This window comes from Thalassophryne amazonica, chromosome 4 (assembly GCF_902500255.1).
Source record: "Thalassophryne amazonica chromosome 4, fThaAma1.1, whole genome shotgun sequence".
Taxonomy (NCBI): domain Eukaryota; kingdom Metazoa; phylum Chordata; class Actinopteri; order Batrachoidiformes; family Batrachoididae; genus Thalassophryne; species Thalassophryne amazonica.
This window is the reverse complement of record NC_047106.1, coordinates 25,326,391-25,342,348: the sequence shown is the minus strand read 5'-3', so window position 1 is coordinate 25,342,348 and position 15,958 is coordinate 25,326,391. Positions and strand designations below refer to the sequence as shown.

Genomic DNA, 15,958 nt, shown 5'->3' with positions numbered 1-15,958 from the left:
TAAAAACTGTCCTAAATAAATTTTAAATGAGACATCTGGTGAGAGACTCACATGATTATTCCATATACCTGTTTGAAAAAACACAAAACACTTCAGAATAAAAAGTGTTAAATGGTACATAAAAAGCACCCATCGTGCATAAATAGAAATATAAGAACTGTCCTAATTCTAAATGAAAGCGTGTGTTAAGAGAATCACATAACTGGGTAAATTAGTTTGGCACTAAGGTGGAATAATTAATGATTTATCATTCATCACAAACCTGCAGTAAAGTCTGATCTCAAACAAATAATGTGGATTATTTTAGGTTGCCGATCAGAGGAAACAGAAACAGAACAAACACAGAAAACTAGAAACATGTTGTCTTTGGATAAATGTCAGGTTCACCTGTGAAAACTGGAGGTAGTGAATTCAGTGTTGGTGCAGTTTGACCTCCTTCCGTCGTGCACGTTTCCGACTCCCGCGTGGTTTTCCTGAAACTGAACTCCGGCTGATGAATAAATGATCGGCCGCTCCGTCGGCTCTGTAAACGGTTATCTGCGCTCAGCGTCATCCGGGCTGAGATTGAGAGCCAGCGGCAGCAGCATGCTGACGCCTCCGCCGCACCGCGACCTCCTCCTGCGTGAGTCCCCGCCGGTGTTCGGGAGGCCCTGGTTCTGGCAGCGCGGCGCCGGCAGCATGGAGAGCACGCGCAGCCTGGCGCACGTCATCATGGAGATGCGTGACGAAATCAAGAAGCTGGAGGCGGAGAACCGGGGGCTGCGAGGAGACCCGGGTCAACGGCCGCTGGGAGGCGCGTCGGGGGGCTCCAGCCCTGGGTCCTCAGCCTCGGAGAGTCCGGAAAACCCGTACGGCAGCCTGCGCCGAAACGCGTCTGCGCCAGTCCTGGAGGGGTATAAAGGTAAGAGCAAGAAATGGGAAATCAACTTTTTAACTGAAACCCGCCATATTAAAAAAAATATATATATTATCGACCTTTTACAGTTTGGTAGTCATTAGAGGTGGGCGATACCGGGAATTTTGGTATTGATCCATACCAAGTAAATACAGGCCCAGTATCACCGATATTGATACCTATATTTTTTCATATTTAAGTTTCATAGATCCAAAGGATCCAAAAGACCTAGGACAGAATTTTGCCAAACATTGTACGCGACATCAAAATACTTTATTTATCACAATCAACATTTTTGTTAAAAAAAAAAAAAATCACTCAACCCAACTTAAAACAAAATCTCCTGAGGTAGAGGGCTGACTCCAGGAGAGCGCTGAGTGGGCGGGCCAGGCTGAGCCTACCTGCATGGCTGTTGGCTGGCGCCGCTGAGCCACGTGATGGCGCAACAACAAAAGACCAGAGAGGAGAGGGTGCGCTGCTCCGTGTTGTGTGATACAGCGCAGCCCTGCTCTTACAGACAGAGTAGACTTTGATGAATCTGCGTGCGCAGCAATCAGTGCGTGCGGGAGAGAAAAAAAGCTTGAGTATCGATCTTTATACACGAGGATCATTCAATATCAATACCAGCCTTGGTATCGATATTATCGATATTAGGATCAATCCGCCCACCTCTAGTAGTCATATTAAATACCACCAATGCTGCTGACTGTGTGTAAAAATTGTCCAGCTGTAAGTAATGTTTAGGATATTGGCCCTGCTACTTAACCTGTGGGACACGCCCATTCAATCAGACCTAGCAGTAAAAAAAAAAAAAAATGAAGCCATCCCTTAAGTGCCAAATCTTGCAGTTCCTTGAATGACCACTTGAGGCTGGCTCCAAAAAGCAAGTCATGTCAAATGGTCCAACTTTACAGCCAGGGGCAGCCTGTGGCATAGGTGGTTGGATGGGGGTGGGGGTGCGCTTGCATAATGACTTTTTTAAATGGTGAAGGTGCGATCTCTTGTGGTGACATCTAGTGCCACACCTTTTCCTTTCTGCCAATATGTCACAAACATTATTAACCCAACCAGCTTTTTAATTACAATAGTAAACATACCTAACAGCCAAGCCAAGCCATTTACAAGTTGAAAACATGGTGCAGTGGGGCTGTGGGGGGCAACTTAAAACCTTGCCAAAGGTGCCATCATTCCCTTTTTACAGGAGAAATCAAATATAACATGGTATTAAAAACAATGGTTTTGGCGTCTGGAGCTAACTTCCTTGTGTGTGACAGCTGTACGGGGGAATGATTTAAAAAAAATATATAGCAAGTTTAGTTTTAATTCATAAATTTATGAATTTATTAGGTTTTTGGTTAACAGGGGTGGAGTCTGCTGGTAGCAGTAACTGCTACCTGCTAGCTAGTTGTGGACTGAACTGTGTTTATCCTTTCTAAGCATTTTTTTTTGTTTTGCAAAGATCTTCAATAATATGGCTTGCTGTGCCGTTAATTGTACTAACAGACTATCTAAGATGTTGGTCTTATGGTATTTGTATTGAGCCAAATTTTAGTGATACTTTATGTGTGTGAGCACCTGTTAGCTCTGTTAGCGCTAATTAGCAGGTAATTTAGTGACATGAGTTCCAGTTTTGGTGCCACAGCTACTGAGGCATCCAAGCCACTTGTGAAAACCACCACCCAGTGAACAAAAATATGTGTAAATCAAACACCTGAACAAAAGTTAGCCTCTTATCCTTAGCTTGTTTGTTAAGTGGGACATGGTGGGACATGCCATCCATCCATTTTCTTCCGCTTCATCCGAGGTCGGGTCGCGGGGGCAGCAGCTCAAGCAAAGCCACCCAGACCTCCCGATATACACACACACCTCCCCAGCTCCTCTGGGGGAACCCTGAGGCATTCCCAAGCCAGCTGCGAGACGTAGTCCCTCCCGCGTGTCCTGGGTCTTCCCCGGGGCCTCCTCCCGTTGGGACGTGCCCGGAACACCTCTCCCGCGAGGCGTCCAGGGGGCATCCGAAAAAGATGCGTGAGCCACCTCAGCTGGCTCCTTTTGATGTGGAGGAGCAGCGGCTCGACTCCGAGCTCCTCCCGAGTGACCGAGCTCCTCACCCTATCTTTAGGGGAGCGCCCAGCCACCCTGCGGAGGAAACTCATCTCGGCCGCTTGTACTCGCGATCTTGTTCTTTCTGTCATGAGCCAAATCTCATGACCATAGGTGAGGGTCAGAACGTAGATTGATCAGTAAATCGAGAGCTTTGCCCCCCTGCTCAGCCCTCTCTTCACCACAACGGTCCGATACAGCGACCGCATCACTGCAGATGCTGCACCGATCCGTCTGTCGATCTCAAGCTCCATCCGTCCCTCTCTCGTGAACAAGACCCTGAGATACTTAAACTCCTCCACTGGGGCATGTTCAGGCTTTATTTGTCCCACCTGCCTGAGTCATGCCAGTCTCCCCGATTTGTTCCCGACTCTCCTTTACCCATTTATGGGTTGGCCGGGAGTTAAGTGGAGTCAAGATGGCGATATTTGGAAATGCCCCATTTGAGCTTCAAACCATCTCTTTTGAAAATTGTTTGCCCAGTATCCATCCAGTCTACAGATTTATTGCATTTTATAGGAATTTGGGATTTCAAATCTAAGACTAGGAAAGAGCAAAGAAAGCACCAGTCGCAATTTCTGCTCTGTAACACAGAAAAGTTTTTTCAACCATCTAGTTATTTAAATAACGTGGGCATTGGAGTGAATATGACAACTGCATTGTTTGGAAACCAGTAATGACACTTGCATTGTGCGCTGCTTTGCTTTAAGTGTTTTGGCCAAACAGCACTTGCATTTCTAAAAAATGTATGTACTGTATTTGGGTATTTCCTCAGGTCATTGAGTTGAGGCACATCCAAATGTTTCAAATATTAACAGTTTGTCAGACCCCTGGTGCCCCTGGGGAAGATGCCCTGCCACAAGTTTTTATTCATATAAATAATTTTTGTGGGGATGATCTATCGGTAACTGGAGACCTCGGTAACAGTGGTGCCAATACGAACTCAGAACTGCACAGTTTGTTCCCCCCCCCCCAAAACAGGACATTTTTCACAATTTTTCCTAAGTTTTGCGTAGTGGTTGCGAGATCGCTGGTCCCAGGGTCACGTGTTTCCAAGGTCTCTAGAAACTGTTCTATCAGTGCACCATGAAAGCAAAAACATTGCAATCATGTTCATGTCGTTTGACAGATAACACTGTGATGACTGTCCGAAGGTATTCGGTTGGCACCAACATGTCTGACATGGCCAGGAGAGAATTGAGGAATGACACAGTACGGCGGAGTGGCTCAGAGTGGGCAAGACTACATGAAGAGGCTGGGAACAACATCTTTCCTAATTCAGCCAAAGGAGAAAAAGTTAACAACAGGCGCTTCCTGCAGGAATATGTACATAAAAACAGGTATAAACAATGAGACACCAACATGAGTGACACACACAAAAAAACCCAGTTTGTGTGTTTTCCCATCATGAGCTAGATCTCAGTAATGTGTGATAACGTGTGAACGTGTGATGGCCTATAATTAGCTATTTTAGCTAATTATAGGCCAATCTCCAACCTTCCTTTTCTCTCAAAAATTCTTGAAAGGGTAGTTGTAAAACAGCTAACTGATCATCTGCAGAGGAATGGTCTATTTGAAGAGTTTCAGTCAGGTTTTAGAATTCATCATAGTACAGAAACAGCATTAGTGAAGGTTACAAATGATCTTCTTATGGCCTCAGACAGTGGACTCATCTCTGTGCTTGTCCTGTTAGACAAGCACAGCTTTTGATGCTGCTTTTTGCTTTTTGCTGCTTTTGATACTGTTGACCATAAAATTTTATTACAGAGATTAGAGCATGCCATAGGTATTAAAGGCACTGCGCTGCGGTGGTTTGAATCATATTTATCTAATAGATCACAATTTGTTAATGTAAATGGGGAGTCTTCTTCACAGACTAAGGTTAATTATGGAGTTCCACAAGGTTCTGTGCTAGGACCAATTTTATTCACTTTATACATGCTTCCCTTAGGCAGTATTATTAGATAGCATTGCTTAAATTTTCATTGTTATGCAGATGATACCCAGCTTTATCTATCCATGAAGCCAGAGGACACACACCAATTAGTTAAACTGCAGGAATGTCTTACAGACATAAAGACATGGATGACCTCTAATTTCCTGCTTTTAAATTCAGATAAAACTGAAGTTATTGTATTTGGCCCCACAAATCTTAGAAACATGGTGTCTAACCAGATCCTTACTCTGGATGGCATTATCCTGACCTCTAGTAATACTGTGAGAAGTCATTTTTGATCAGGATATGTCCTTCAATGCGCATATTAAGCAAATATGTAGGACTGCTTTTTTGCATTTGCGCAATATCTCTAAAATTGGAAAAGTCTTGTCTCAGAGTGATGCTGAAAAATTAATTCATGCATTTATTTCCTCTAGGCTGGACTATTGTAATTCATTATTATCAGGTTGTCCTAAAAGTTCCCTGAAAAGCCTTCAGTTAATTCAAAATGCTGCAGCTAGAGTACTGATGGGGAGTAGAAGGAGAGAGCATATCTCACCCATATTGGCCTCTCTTCATTGGCTTCCTGTTAATTCTAGAATAGAATTTAAAATTCTTCTTCTTACTTATAAGGTTTTGAATAATCAGGTCCCATTTTATCTTAGGGACCTCATAGTACCATATCACCCCAATAGAGCGCTTCGCTCTCAGACTGCAGGCTTACTTGTAGTTCCTAGGGTTTTAAGAGTAGAATGGGAGGCAGAGCCTTCAGTTTTCAAGCTCCTCTCCTGTGGAACCAGCTCCCAGTTCGGATCAGGGAGACAGACACCCTCTCTACTTTTAAGATTAGGCTTAAAACTTTCCTTTTTGCTAAAGCTTATAGTTACGGTCTAGTTCACTTGGGGCAAGGCCTTATTCCCTACCCGGAGTAGGCAATCCATCAGTTTCCTGCTGAGAACCATGGCCTCAGATTTAGAGCCAACCCTTCTCCCCCGACTAAGCCTCGATATCCTGTCCATGAATATCACAAACAGGATTGGTGACAAGGCGCAGCCCTGGCTTTGAACTTTGCTCATTCTGGTTCAATACCACCAACCTCCACAGGGATGCTAGAGAAGCTCTGCTGGAGGTGTGAGTTGAAGATCTATCATACAGTGGGCTTCTCCAGACGTTCCCAGTTCACCCCCACTATCCGTTTGGGCTTACCAGGTCTGTCCAAAGTCCTCCCCCACCCTCTGATCCAACTCACCACCAGATGATGATCAGTTGACAGCTCTGCCCCTCTCTTCACCCGAGTGTCCAGAACATACGGCCTCAAATCGATCATCGATCTTCAGCCTAGGATGCTCTGGTACCATGTACACTTATGAGCATCCTTATGTTTGAACATGGTGTTCGTTATGGACAGTCCGTGACTAGCACAGAAGTCCAATAACAAACGACCATTCGGGTTTAGATCAGGGAGGCCTTTCCTCCCAGTCACACCTCTCCAGGTGTCTCTGTCATTGCCCATGTGTGCGTTGAAGTCCAACAGCAGAACAATGGAGTCCCCCACCGGAGCCCCATACAGGACTCCATTCAGGGACTCCAAGAAGGCCAAATACTCCAAAATGCTGTTCGGTGCATACGCACAAACAGTCAGTCCCCCCCCCCCCCCCCCCCCCCCGCCACCCAAGGACGCAGGGAGGCGACCCTCTCGTCTACTGGAGTAAACCCCAACGTAGCGGCGCTCAGACGGGGACTCGTGAGGCTGTGAAACATTATGAAAAGCCAGCTCAGATCACAGCTGAGGACAGTCAGAGATTCTGTCCACTGAAAGGGAAAAAAAATCTCCCTTAAAGTCCTACGTGTGAGCGTCGCTGATGATACATTTAGAAATTTACGGTTGATTTTACAGTTGAAAGGCTTTGTGTTTCCAAAAAATTTGAAGTTTGCGCAGCATGAAAACAGCAAAAGGGAGAGACGGCGAGACAGAGAAAGAGAGAGAGCGAATGAGAGAGAAAGAGAGAGCAAACGAGAGACAGAAAGAGAGGGAGAGAGAGAACTTAATTTTTACTCTTAACGCTTGCTTTGACAATTGTAAAGCCTCATTGAAATTGAGCTTTACAGCTTCGACACCTAAATAAAACCGATCTCACACCGCTCTCTGCTGAAAGTGAAGCGCAGTGAAGCAATGCCTCGTAAGAGTCCGGCTCGGCCCATAGAGTTATGTTATAGAAATATAATATAAAAGAGTTATATCTATAAGTTAACTCCATGGCTCGGCCATATAGTTATATTAGAGTTATATCTGTAATATAACTCTATGGCTCGGTCCATAGAGTTACGGGCTCGGCTCTGTAAACAAAGCGAAATGAAGCAGTGCTTCATAAGAGTCGGGCTTGGCCCATAGACTTATATTCTATAAATATAATACAAGCGAAGTGCCGCATAGCGGCGTGAAGCTCGCTCTTATGGTAGATGAAGGCACAAACTGGAAATGGCACAAAACAATCCGGAAATGGCACAAAAAAATCTGCCCAGTGGGGGGAAAAAGCCACAAACCGGACAACACTGTCATAAAAAGCCACAAACCATGGTGAGATGCTGAAGCGCTCGTCCAACAGGTCTGCATTCTGCTCATGATGAAAATAATATACAAATAATGAATGTTTATAAGTTCAATGGCATGAATATTTCATGAGGTGAAAGCTGGAACATACCATTCAATGAGGCGAAGCAGAGTTGAATGGCTTGTTCCAGCTTTCACTGAATTAAATATTTGCTCCATTGAGAGAATGTAAAAAGCATTCATTATTTGTTTTATATAATGGCTAAAATAGATCCTTGTCATTTTATTAATTTATAAACAACAGAAAAGGGACTTACATTTTGGTGTTCCACTGCTGCTAAAGTCCAACACAAACTTTAAATAGGAGTCCAAATTGTGATATGTAGTCTGGTGATGCTGACTCTGTATGTTCAAAAAAAAAAAAAAAAAAAAAGACAGTAGTTCCTCAGTCCAGCGAAAAATCACATCTTTTCAGCTTTTCATCCAAACAGCTCTTCATGTCTCCAGACGGCTTACAGCGGAGTGGATTTTGTGTGTGTGTGTGTGTTAGAAGAACTAGCAAGGTCAGTTAGCTCTATCAAATCAGTGTCTGTGAGCGTGTGCGCACTGCGCTTGTGCACGTGTGTACTTCCAAACAAAAGACTGTGTACTTCCTCAGTGCAGCGAAAAAAATCACGTTAGAAATTAGTCCAGCTTTTCATTCTAACTTCCTCCTAACAGCTCTTCATGCCTCCAGGCAGCTTACAGCACAGTGGATTTGTTTTGTGTGTGTGTGTGTGTGTGTGTGTGTGTGTGTGTGTGTGCGCACGCGTGCACGTAGAGTGCACTGGTACCAAACATATGGAACCACATTTGCCCCTCTAAATGGAACCAAATTGCACTCGAAATGCAATGCAACACAAATGGGATGAACAGTCCATGTCACGTGACAAACAAAGCACAAATCAAATGAGAAGGATCCACTCAGCCGTTATATAAATCCTGTTAATGATTCTCCAAGACAAGGCGGTTGAGGGCTATGACCTTGTTTCACAAAAGTTGTGTACATTCAGTGTCTTTGTGCTGACTCGAGTTCCTTATGCCCTGGTCACATGGCAACAACAATTCCTGAACAAAGGGGTAAAAACCACAAAGTTGCAATTCATCGAGAAAACATCGACGAATGAGCCAATGAATTCCCATCACAGAATAGCCTGCGAATCAAGAGCACAAAAGGAAAGAAAGAGGAATGAGACAAAACCAAAGCTAATGTTGACCTCGACTCTTTAGACGAAATGTTCACGATCACGTGAACGACAGCTAAAAGCAGCAATCACTCTCCAGCCCGGTAGGTGGCGGTAACTGCTGCTGTCTGCCACTGAATAGGAAAGAAGAAGAAGAAGAAGACCACCAACAGCATCTACACTCAACAAAAATATAAACGCAACACTTTTGGTTTTGCTCCCATTTTGTATGAGATGAACTCAAACATCTAAAACCTTTTCCACATACAATATCACCATTTCCCTCAAATATTGTTCACAAACCAGTCTAAATCTGTGATAGTGAGCACTTCTCCTTTGCTGAGATAATCCATCCCACCTCACAGGTGTGCCATATCAAGATGCTGATTAGACACCATGATTAGTGCACAGGTGTGCCTTAGACTGCCCACAATAAAAGGCCACTCTGAAAGGTGCAGTTTTGTTTTATTGGGGGGGATACCAGTCAGTATCTGGTGTGACCACCATTTGCCTCATGCAGTGCAACACATCTCCTTCACATAGAGTTGATCAGGTTGTCAATTGTGGCCTGTGGAATGTTGGTCAACTCCTCTTCAATGGCTGTGCGAAGTTGCTGGATATTGGCAGGAACTGGTACATGCTGTCGTATACGCCGGTCCAGAGCATCCCAAACATGCTCAATGGGTGACATGTCCGGTGAGTATGCCGGCCATGCAAGAACTGGGACATTTTCAGCTTCCAAGAATTGTGTACAGATCTTTGCAACATGGGGCCGTGCATTATCCTGCTGCAACATGAGGTGATGTTCTTGAATGTTGGCACAACAATGGGCCTCAGGATCTCGTCACGGTATCTCTGTGCATTCAAAATGCCATCAATAAAATGCACCTGTGTTCTTCGTCCATAACAGACGCCTGCCCATACCATAACCCCACCGTCACCATGGGCCACTCGATCCACAACATTGACATCAGAAAACCGCTCACCCACACGACACCACACACGCTGTCTGCCATCTGCCCTGGACAGTGTGAACCGGGATTCATCCGTGAAGAGAACACCTCTCCAATGTGCCAAACTCCAGCGAATGTGAGCATTTGCCCACTCAAGTCGGTTACGACGACGAACACGATGAGCATGCAGATGAGCTTCCCTGAGACGGTTTCTGACAGTTTGTGCAGAAATTCTTTGGTTATGCAAACCGATTGTTTCAGCAGCTGTCCGAGTGGCTGGTCTCAGACGATCTTGGAGGTGAACATGCTGGATGTGGAGGTCCTGGGCTGGTGTGGTTACACGTGGTCTGCGGTTGTGAGGCTGGTTGGATGTACTGCCAAATTCTCTGAAACGCTTTTGGAGACGGCTTATGGTAGAGACATGAACATTCAATACACGAGCAACAGCTCTGGTTGACATTCCTGCTGTCAGCATGCCAATTGCACGCTCCCTCAAATCTTGCGACATCTGTGGCATTGTGCTGTGTGATAAAACTGCACCTTTCAGAGTGGCCTTTTATTGTGGGCAGTCTAAGGCACACCTGTGCACTAATCATGGTGTCTAATCAGCATCTTGGTATGGCACACCTGTGAGGTGGGATGGATTATCTCAGACTGGTTTGTGAACAATATTTGAGGGAAATGGTGATTATTGTGTATGTGGAAAAAGTTTTAGATCTTTGAGTTCATCTCATACAAAATGGGAGCAAAACCAAAAGTGTTGTGTTTATATTTTTGTTGAGTGTATAAAAGCCACTGGCAGCTAGCTCCTCCCTCGTTTGCGGTTGAATAAAGTGCAACCAAAGTCGAACGAAAGGCTAACATTACAAAAACTAAGCAAATAAGAAAATGTCAAGAACGATAGCAAAATGAAATACGGATGAACTGAGGTTTTCAGTGACATTCATTCAAATTTTTGGACAGTTTAAAAATCCTGACGAAGCGCCCGCTGCAGAAACGAAGCTGAGTGAAGGTTAAACGATGCCAACAAAAGTCAACAAAAGTCCAGATTTCTTTTTCGGTAGGGCTTCGTTGCCCTTTAAGTGCCGTGTGACATAAATTGAGACGTGGCCGAACCCGACCCAACCTGAGTATCATTTCAAAATATTTGTCTGGCCCAGATCGGGGTATCTGTGCTCTAATTTGCAAGGACATGCAGTCATTTTGGCAACTTCTCTGTCCTCCTCTGTCAAAACATGCTGCAGATTCTGGACTGATGCTGTCTGTAAGAGAAATCAGTTCTTCTTTACTGTAGTGCCACAGACGGTCCACAACGAATGCAAAAACACTTTAAGCCATCAACTTCAATTTAAACTGTTCTAAATCATCATAATCTATATGCTTTCTGCTATTTTGAGCTGTCGTGTTGTTATCAAGGTCCCACAATGCAATGGGTAAGTCAAGATGTACAAATTGCTCTATGCCAGCCTTGTTTCTTCTGGGTTCACTAGTCCTAACCTCTTTATGTTATGTGATTTGTATATTACAACCCCAAACTGATTTTAAAGTTCAATTTACAAAAATAAATCATATGATTATGTTGACATACACCATTAATCATCTTTAATTGTACTGTTGTCTGTAAGTCTGTTGAATTGAAAATCCACATATAATGGTAATTCACTATAATTAAATTTTTTTTTACCTCCACCAAGGAGGTTATGTTTTCGGTCGCGTCCGTTTGTTTGTTGGTTGGTTTGTTAGCAGGATTACTCAAAAAATCCTCAACAGATTTCAATGAAATTTTTTACCAGGGGTGTATCTTGGCCTAACATAGAAGTCATTAAATTTTGGTAATGATCCAGAACACGATCCAGATCCAGTAATTTTTTTAAGGATTCTTTATCATTGCAGAATAGGGCCATTTTCAACATTTTTGCATCTAACTTCATGAAGACGGGTCACAAAGGCTGAACAAAAATTAAGTTACGACACAACAATAATTTAGCATTTGTTTCTCCTCATTGAATAAACTTATTAGTAAAAAAAAAAAAAAAAAAAAAAACTTGTGTAGTTCATGCAGTTTTTTATAAATACATTTGCTGAAGATCTAAGGGTTTAAATTTTAAATAACTTTTTAATGATATAAGATAGAAACTTACCTTTTTTCTTTTTTTTTTTTTTGCTGAAAAGTTAACTCTGCGGACTTTCGAGCCAGCGTCCACCATCTTTGTACCCCTCATAGAAGCTGTGTGATGATGTGAGCAATGTGAGTGTCCAATCGGAATTGGTTCACTGTCACATGGTGATTGTGGGATGCAGGGAGAGCTGTTAACAGCAATAATAACACATTTATGCCAGGCGAGTGAACTGTCCAAAAAATGCTCTCAGACCCCAGAGGGTTAACCATTGAATCTGAAACATGATGGTAGATGCTTGAAACAACTTGGAATAAGTCTCTTTGCCAAAGAGTATTCCATGTGACGTCAGTGACCCTATGGCCTTGGCGGAGGTTTGCGCTCTCAGAGTGCTTCTAGTTTTGTCACACTTTGTAACATTACTTAACGTACTTTAGTGCAACATATAGCCTTCCATAAATGTAAAAACAACCTCAACATGTTCTCCTTAATACTGGGACTAGAACTAGTGAACCCTAGGACCAGTGCGAAGTTCTCATTTCTTTGAACACTGATTCTTCCAGGGAGTTACTCCTCACCACCGTTGCCAATGTGCTTGCTCAGGGCGTGTGTAGGTTAGACCATATCCTTGTGAAGTACCTTGGGGCAATTAGCTTGGGATTTGGTGCTATACAAATAAATTGAGTTGAATTTAATTGTTTTAATTCTGGTTGTAATGGTGGTACTTGGAAAGCCAAATATTTTCTATGGTGGTATTTGGTGGTAAAAAGATTGAGAACCACTGCTCTAGAGCTTACGGTATGTATGTTCTGTCCATGTTTGATGTCGTATCACTGATGTGATTTGCCTCCTAGGGCCAAAGTAAAGACCGTCACATTCCTTCTACCTGTGGACGACATTTACACCAACAGACCAGTTCTGAGTAAGCACCTGGACGATCCGAAAATCGGTGAGCTGGATTCCATAACTGAGACTGAATCCTGAGAGAAGAACAGTTAAAGACACTGGATGTGGTGAGAGAACAAAAGACGGGCATGAACTGATCTTGTGAGGCCTGAGAGTAGCATTTTCATTTGGGTCAGTGTGGATTGGGCTCTTCCTGAGCGAGACAGGAGGCCGATTTTATCACACCCAACAAAACAAACACCAGACTTTGGTTACAGGTGTCATTTTCGACTCCGACCCGGTCAACAATGAGGCACAGGGCCCTCTGCAGCGAGGATCAGGTTTCTGCAGGTGACACCCCTTACCAAAAAGTAGTATATGCAAGTATGTTTCAAGTATACTTCTAGTTTACTTTTTATATACTTATCAGTACTATTTTTTGGTAAGGGAGCCCATTTAGGGATGGATGTGGTCACTGCCGCCGGCCATGTGAGCAACGGGCATCATTACTTATTCATCTCCGTAACAATGTAAGGCGGAATACTATGCAGTCGCGTGTGCTTAAAGCTACAGTGTGTGGGATTTGGTGTCATCTAGTGGTGCAGTGGTGGAGCAGATTGCAGTAAGCCTTTGCAGGTCACAGCTTTTGTTTCCTTTCTTTGGGGACAGGGATTTGTGCTCCATTGCCTTCTCTGGTGGTAATAAGCAGGTATGAATCTCTCTTTCAAAAAGGAGAGTTCTCTGACTTGTTAGGCTGCACAGTGTTTGGCGGAGCAACTGCTGACTCCTTTTTTTTCTTTAGTTTTCCGGCTGTGCTGCAAAAGGCAGAGTAAGTATAACTGCATCAACATGGTGGTACAACATGTATGTATGTATATATTCAGCCTAATCATGTCAACTATGATCATTTGACACCTAAAAGGCTGATTTTTATTATATAAGCGGGTCAGAGCGAAGGCACACAGCCCAAAATTAATATTCTGCACAGTGCAAGAGGCGCACGCAGTCATTTGTGTTTTTCTGTTTGTGTTGTGCATCATATTTGTTCAAATGCTTACATGGACTTTTGATGTATTTCTGTTGCCGGGTGAACATTCTTGGACCTGTCTATCGCCAGATGCATGAGAGATTTAACTTACAATTGATTTAGAGACTTTAAAATTAACATGTGTTATAATGTATTGCTTTGTGTTTTATTTTTGTAATTTTCAGTGTCTATCGAGGAGTTGTAAATAAAATTTGAAAAGACATTTGAATGATGCCTGAGCATTATTTCATTGGAACGGTGCAGCTGCAACATCTTAAAGGTGCTGTAATTATGTTATATGTTACAGGTGTGTGTATACAGTGAGGCAATTAAGTATATGATCCAACTCAACTCAGCCTTTATTTCTAAAGCATATTTAAAATGACAGCAGTCGACCAAAGTGCTGTACATAATTAAAAAATGGGCACCAAGTTACCCCTGATCGTAAATAAATAACTTAAAAATAACAATAAAATTGCAACAAGCAATAAAACAAAAGACAAAGTAAAATACTCCCTCTGATGATTTGAGGAAGAAACCTCAAGCAGACCAGACTCAAAGGGGGGACACTCTGCTTGGGCCATGCTACCGACACACCAGACAAATATACAGGAAATTTTGGGAGTCCATGTTGGTGTCCAGGATGGGAGTCTTGCAGAAGAAGACACCCACTACCACCTCTGGATGGAGCTGCACCTCAGAGAGGAAAAACACAGAAGCAGGCGGCAAAAAGACAACAAATACAGTATAATTTGTTAGCATTAAGCAACAGGAAAAACTGAAGAAATACTATGGTGAAATAGAGATGTAATCACTCATTTAGAAAACGCCAGAGAAAAATAGATTTTTAAAGAGGATTTGAGAGGATCCAGGGACAGGGATGATCTAATATTAAAGGGGAGACTATTCTAGAGCCCGGGGGGCAGCCGCTGCAACAGATGTCCACTGTCAATTTTGCAAGTTTTCCTACCTACAAAGAACAGAAAGGTCTGTTATGTTTATTTTAGGTACACTTCAACTGTGAGACACAGAATATATATATATATATATATATATATAAATCAAAATCACATTGTATGATTTTTAAACTAAATAAATAAATAAATGAATGTGCATTTTATTGCATGAAATAAGTATTTGATCACCTACCAACCAGCAACCTGTCCACACAATCAGTCACACTCAAACCTGTCCACCATAGCCAAGACCAAAGAGCTGTCTAAGGACACCAGGGACAAGGTTGCAGACCTGCACAAAGCTGGGATGATTTACAGGACAACAGGCAAGCAGCTTGGTGAGACGGCAACAACTGTTAATTTGCTCCTTTTTTTTTTTTTTTATAGGTCTCTCATAGGATTTAGTTCCTGGTTCCTGTTTGACTTTCCACTGCTTTCTCTGCAGTTCTATTCATTTTCACTGGATGTCTGTTTGGATCCTTAGTGTTTAGTTGTGTTGCGTTTATAATCATCATCATGAAAACGGCACATAATGAGGACCAACTGGTGAACTCTGACGCACGAGACCAACCCAAAATCCAGCTTTGTTTTACCATTGCAATATGCAAATCGACCTGCCTGCCACCTGTTGAACAGTGCCACCTGTTGGATGATTACTGGTAGTGGATGCTACAAATGAGGAGCAGGTGTGGTTGTCATAGAGACCAAAACCTCTATGGGTCCTCCAAGACTTCTGCAGCTTGTTCTTTTGTTCCAGTGCTTGATTATTCTTGGCTTGTACTTGAAAAAACTTTGCACATTTTATCAGTATTACCTCAGCAAAACTGACAGGGGGCGAAGCTTGTACACGAGAAATCACTTGATGTTGCAGTGAAATGCAAGTAGTAATAATAATCAGAAAAAATATTTTGAGAACGTTATTCAAATATGATTACCAGTTGTTAAAAATGTCATTTTTTAAATACATGCATGCAGCTTAATAAAGATGACCTGTTATTTAAACTTAATACATTTTCTGAAGCTCATCAAAACACAACCACATTGCTCATATACCGTTGTCACAGCAACTTCTTCAGCTCCTGTGCAGCTGAACATCATCCTGTTGAAGATAAGCCTCATGAAGCTTTGGATTCTTCTTCACGAGTTTGTCTTTCCCCAGTGGAGCACTCAGTCATTGTGTCCTTTTAACATGAACTTCACCCTGAGAAATGCTGCCATCTGCTGGTAGAAGCTTTAAACAACTTCAAACTGGCAATCCAGGAAGAAATTTGTTTTTATTTTTTTTTAAATACAGTTTGTGAAACTTATAAAGTCA

At 42.8% G+C, this 15,958-nt stretch overlaps 1 protein-coding gene across 1 annotated transcript; it reads left to right on the top strand.

Moving 5' to 3' along the window:
• Nucleotides 1-359: 359 nt before the first annotated feature.
• LOC117509125 lies at nucleotides 360-13,004 on the top strand. The gene is made up of 4 exons (XM_034168903.1): nucleotides 360-901; nucleotides 4,125-4,335; nucleotides 12,630-12,756; nucleotides 12,790-13,004. Exons 1-4 carry the CDS (start codon nucleotides 502-504, stop codon nucleotides 12,790-12,792), a joined length of 741 nt encoding a protein of 246 aa, XP_034024794.1. The 5' UTR covers nucleotides 360-501; the 3' UTR covers nucleotides 12,793-13,004.
• Nucleotides 13,005-15,958: the final 2,954 nt, after the last annotated feature.

Coding starts and splice junctions, on each gene's coding strand:
- LOC117509125 (XM_034168903.1), top strand. CDS start 502: ATGATCGGCCGCTCCGTCGGCTCTGTAAACGGTTATCTGCGCTCAGCG. Junction 902..4,124: donor AGTCCTGGAGGGGTATAAAG/GTAAGAGCAAGA, acceptor GTCGTTTGACAG/ATAACACTGTGATGACTGTC. Junction 4,336..12,629: donor GAATATGTACATAAAAACAG/GTATAAACAATG, acceptor TTTGCCTCCTAG/GGCCAAAGTAAAGACCGTCA.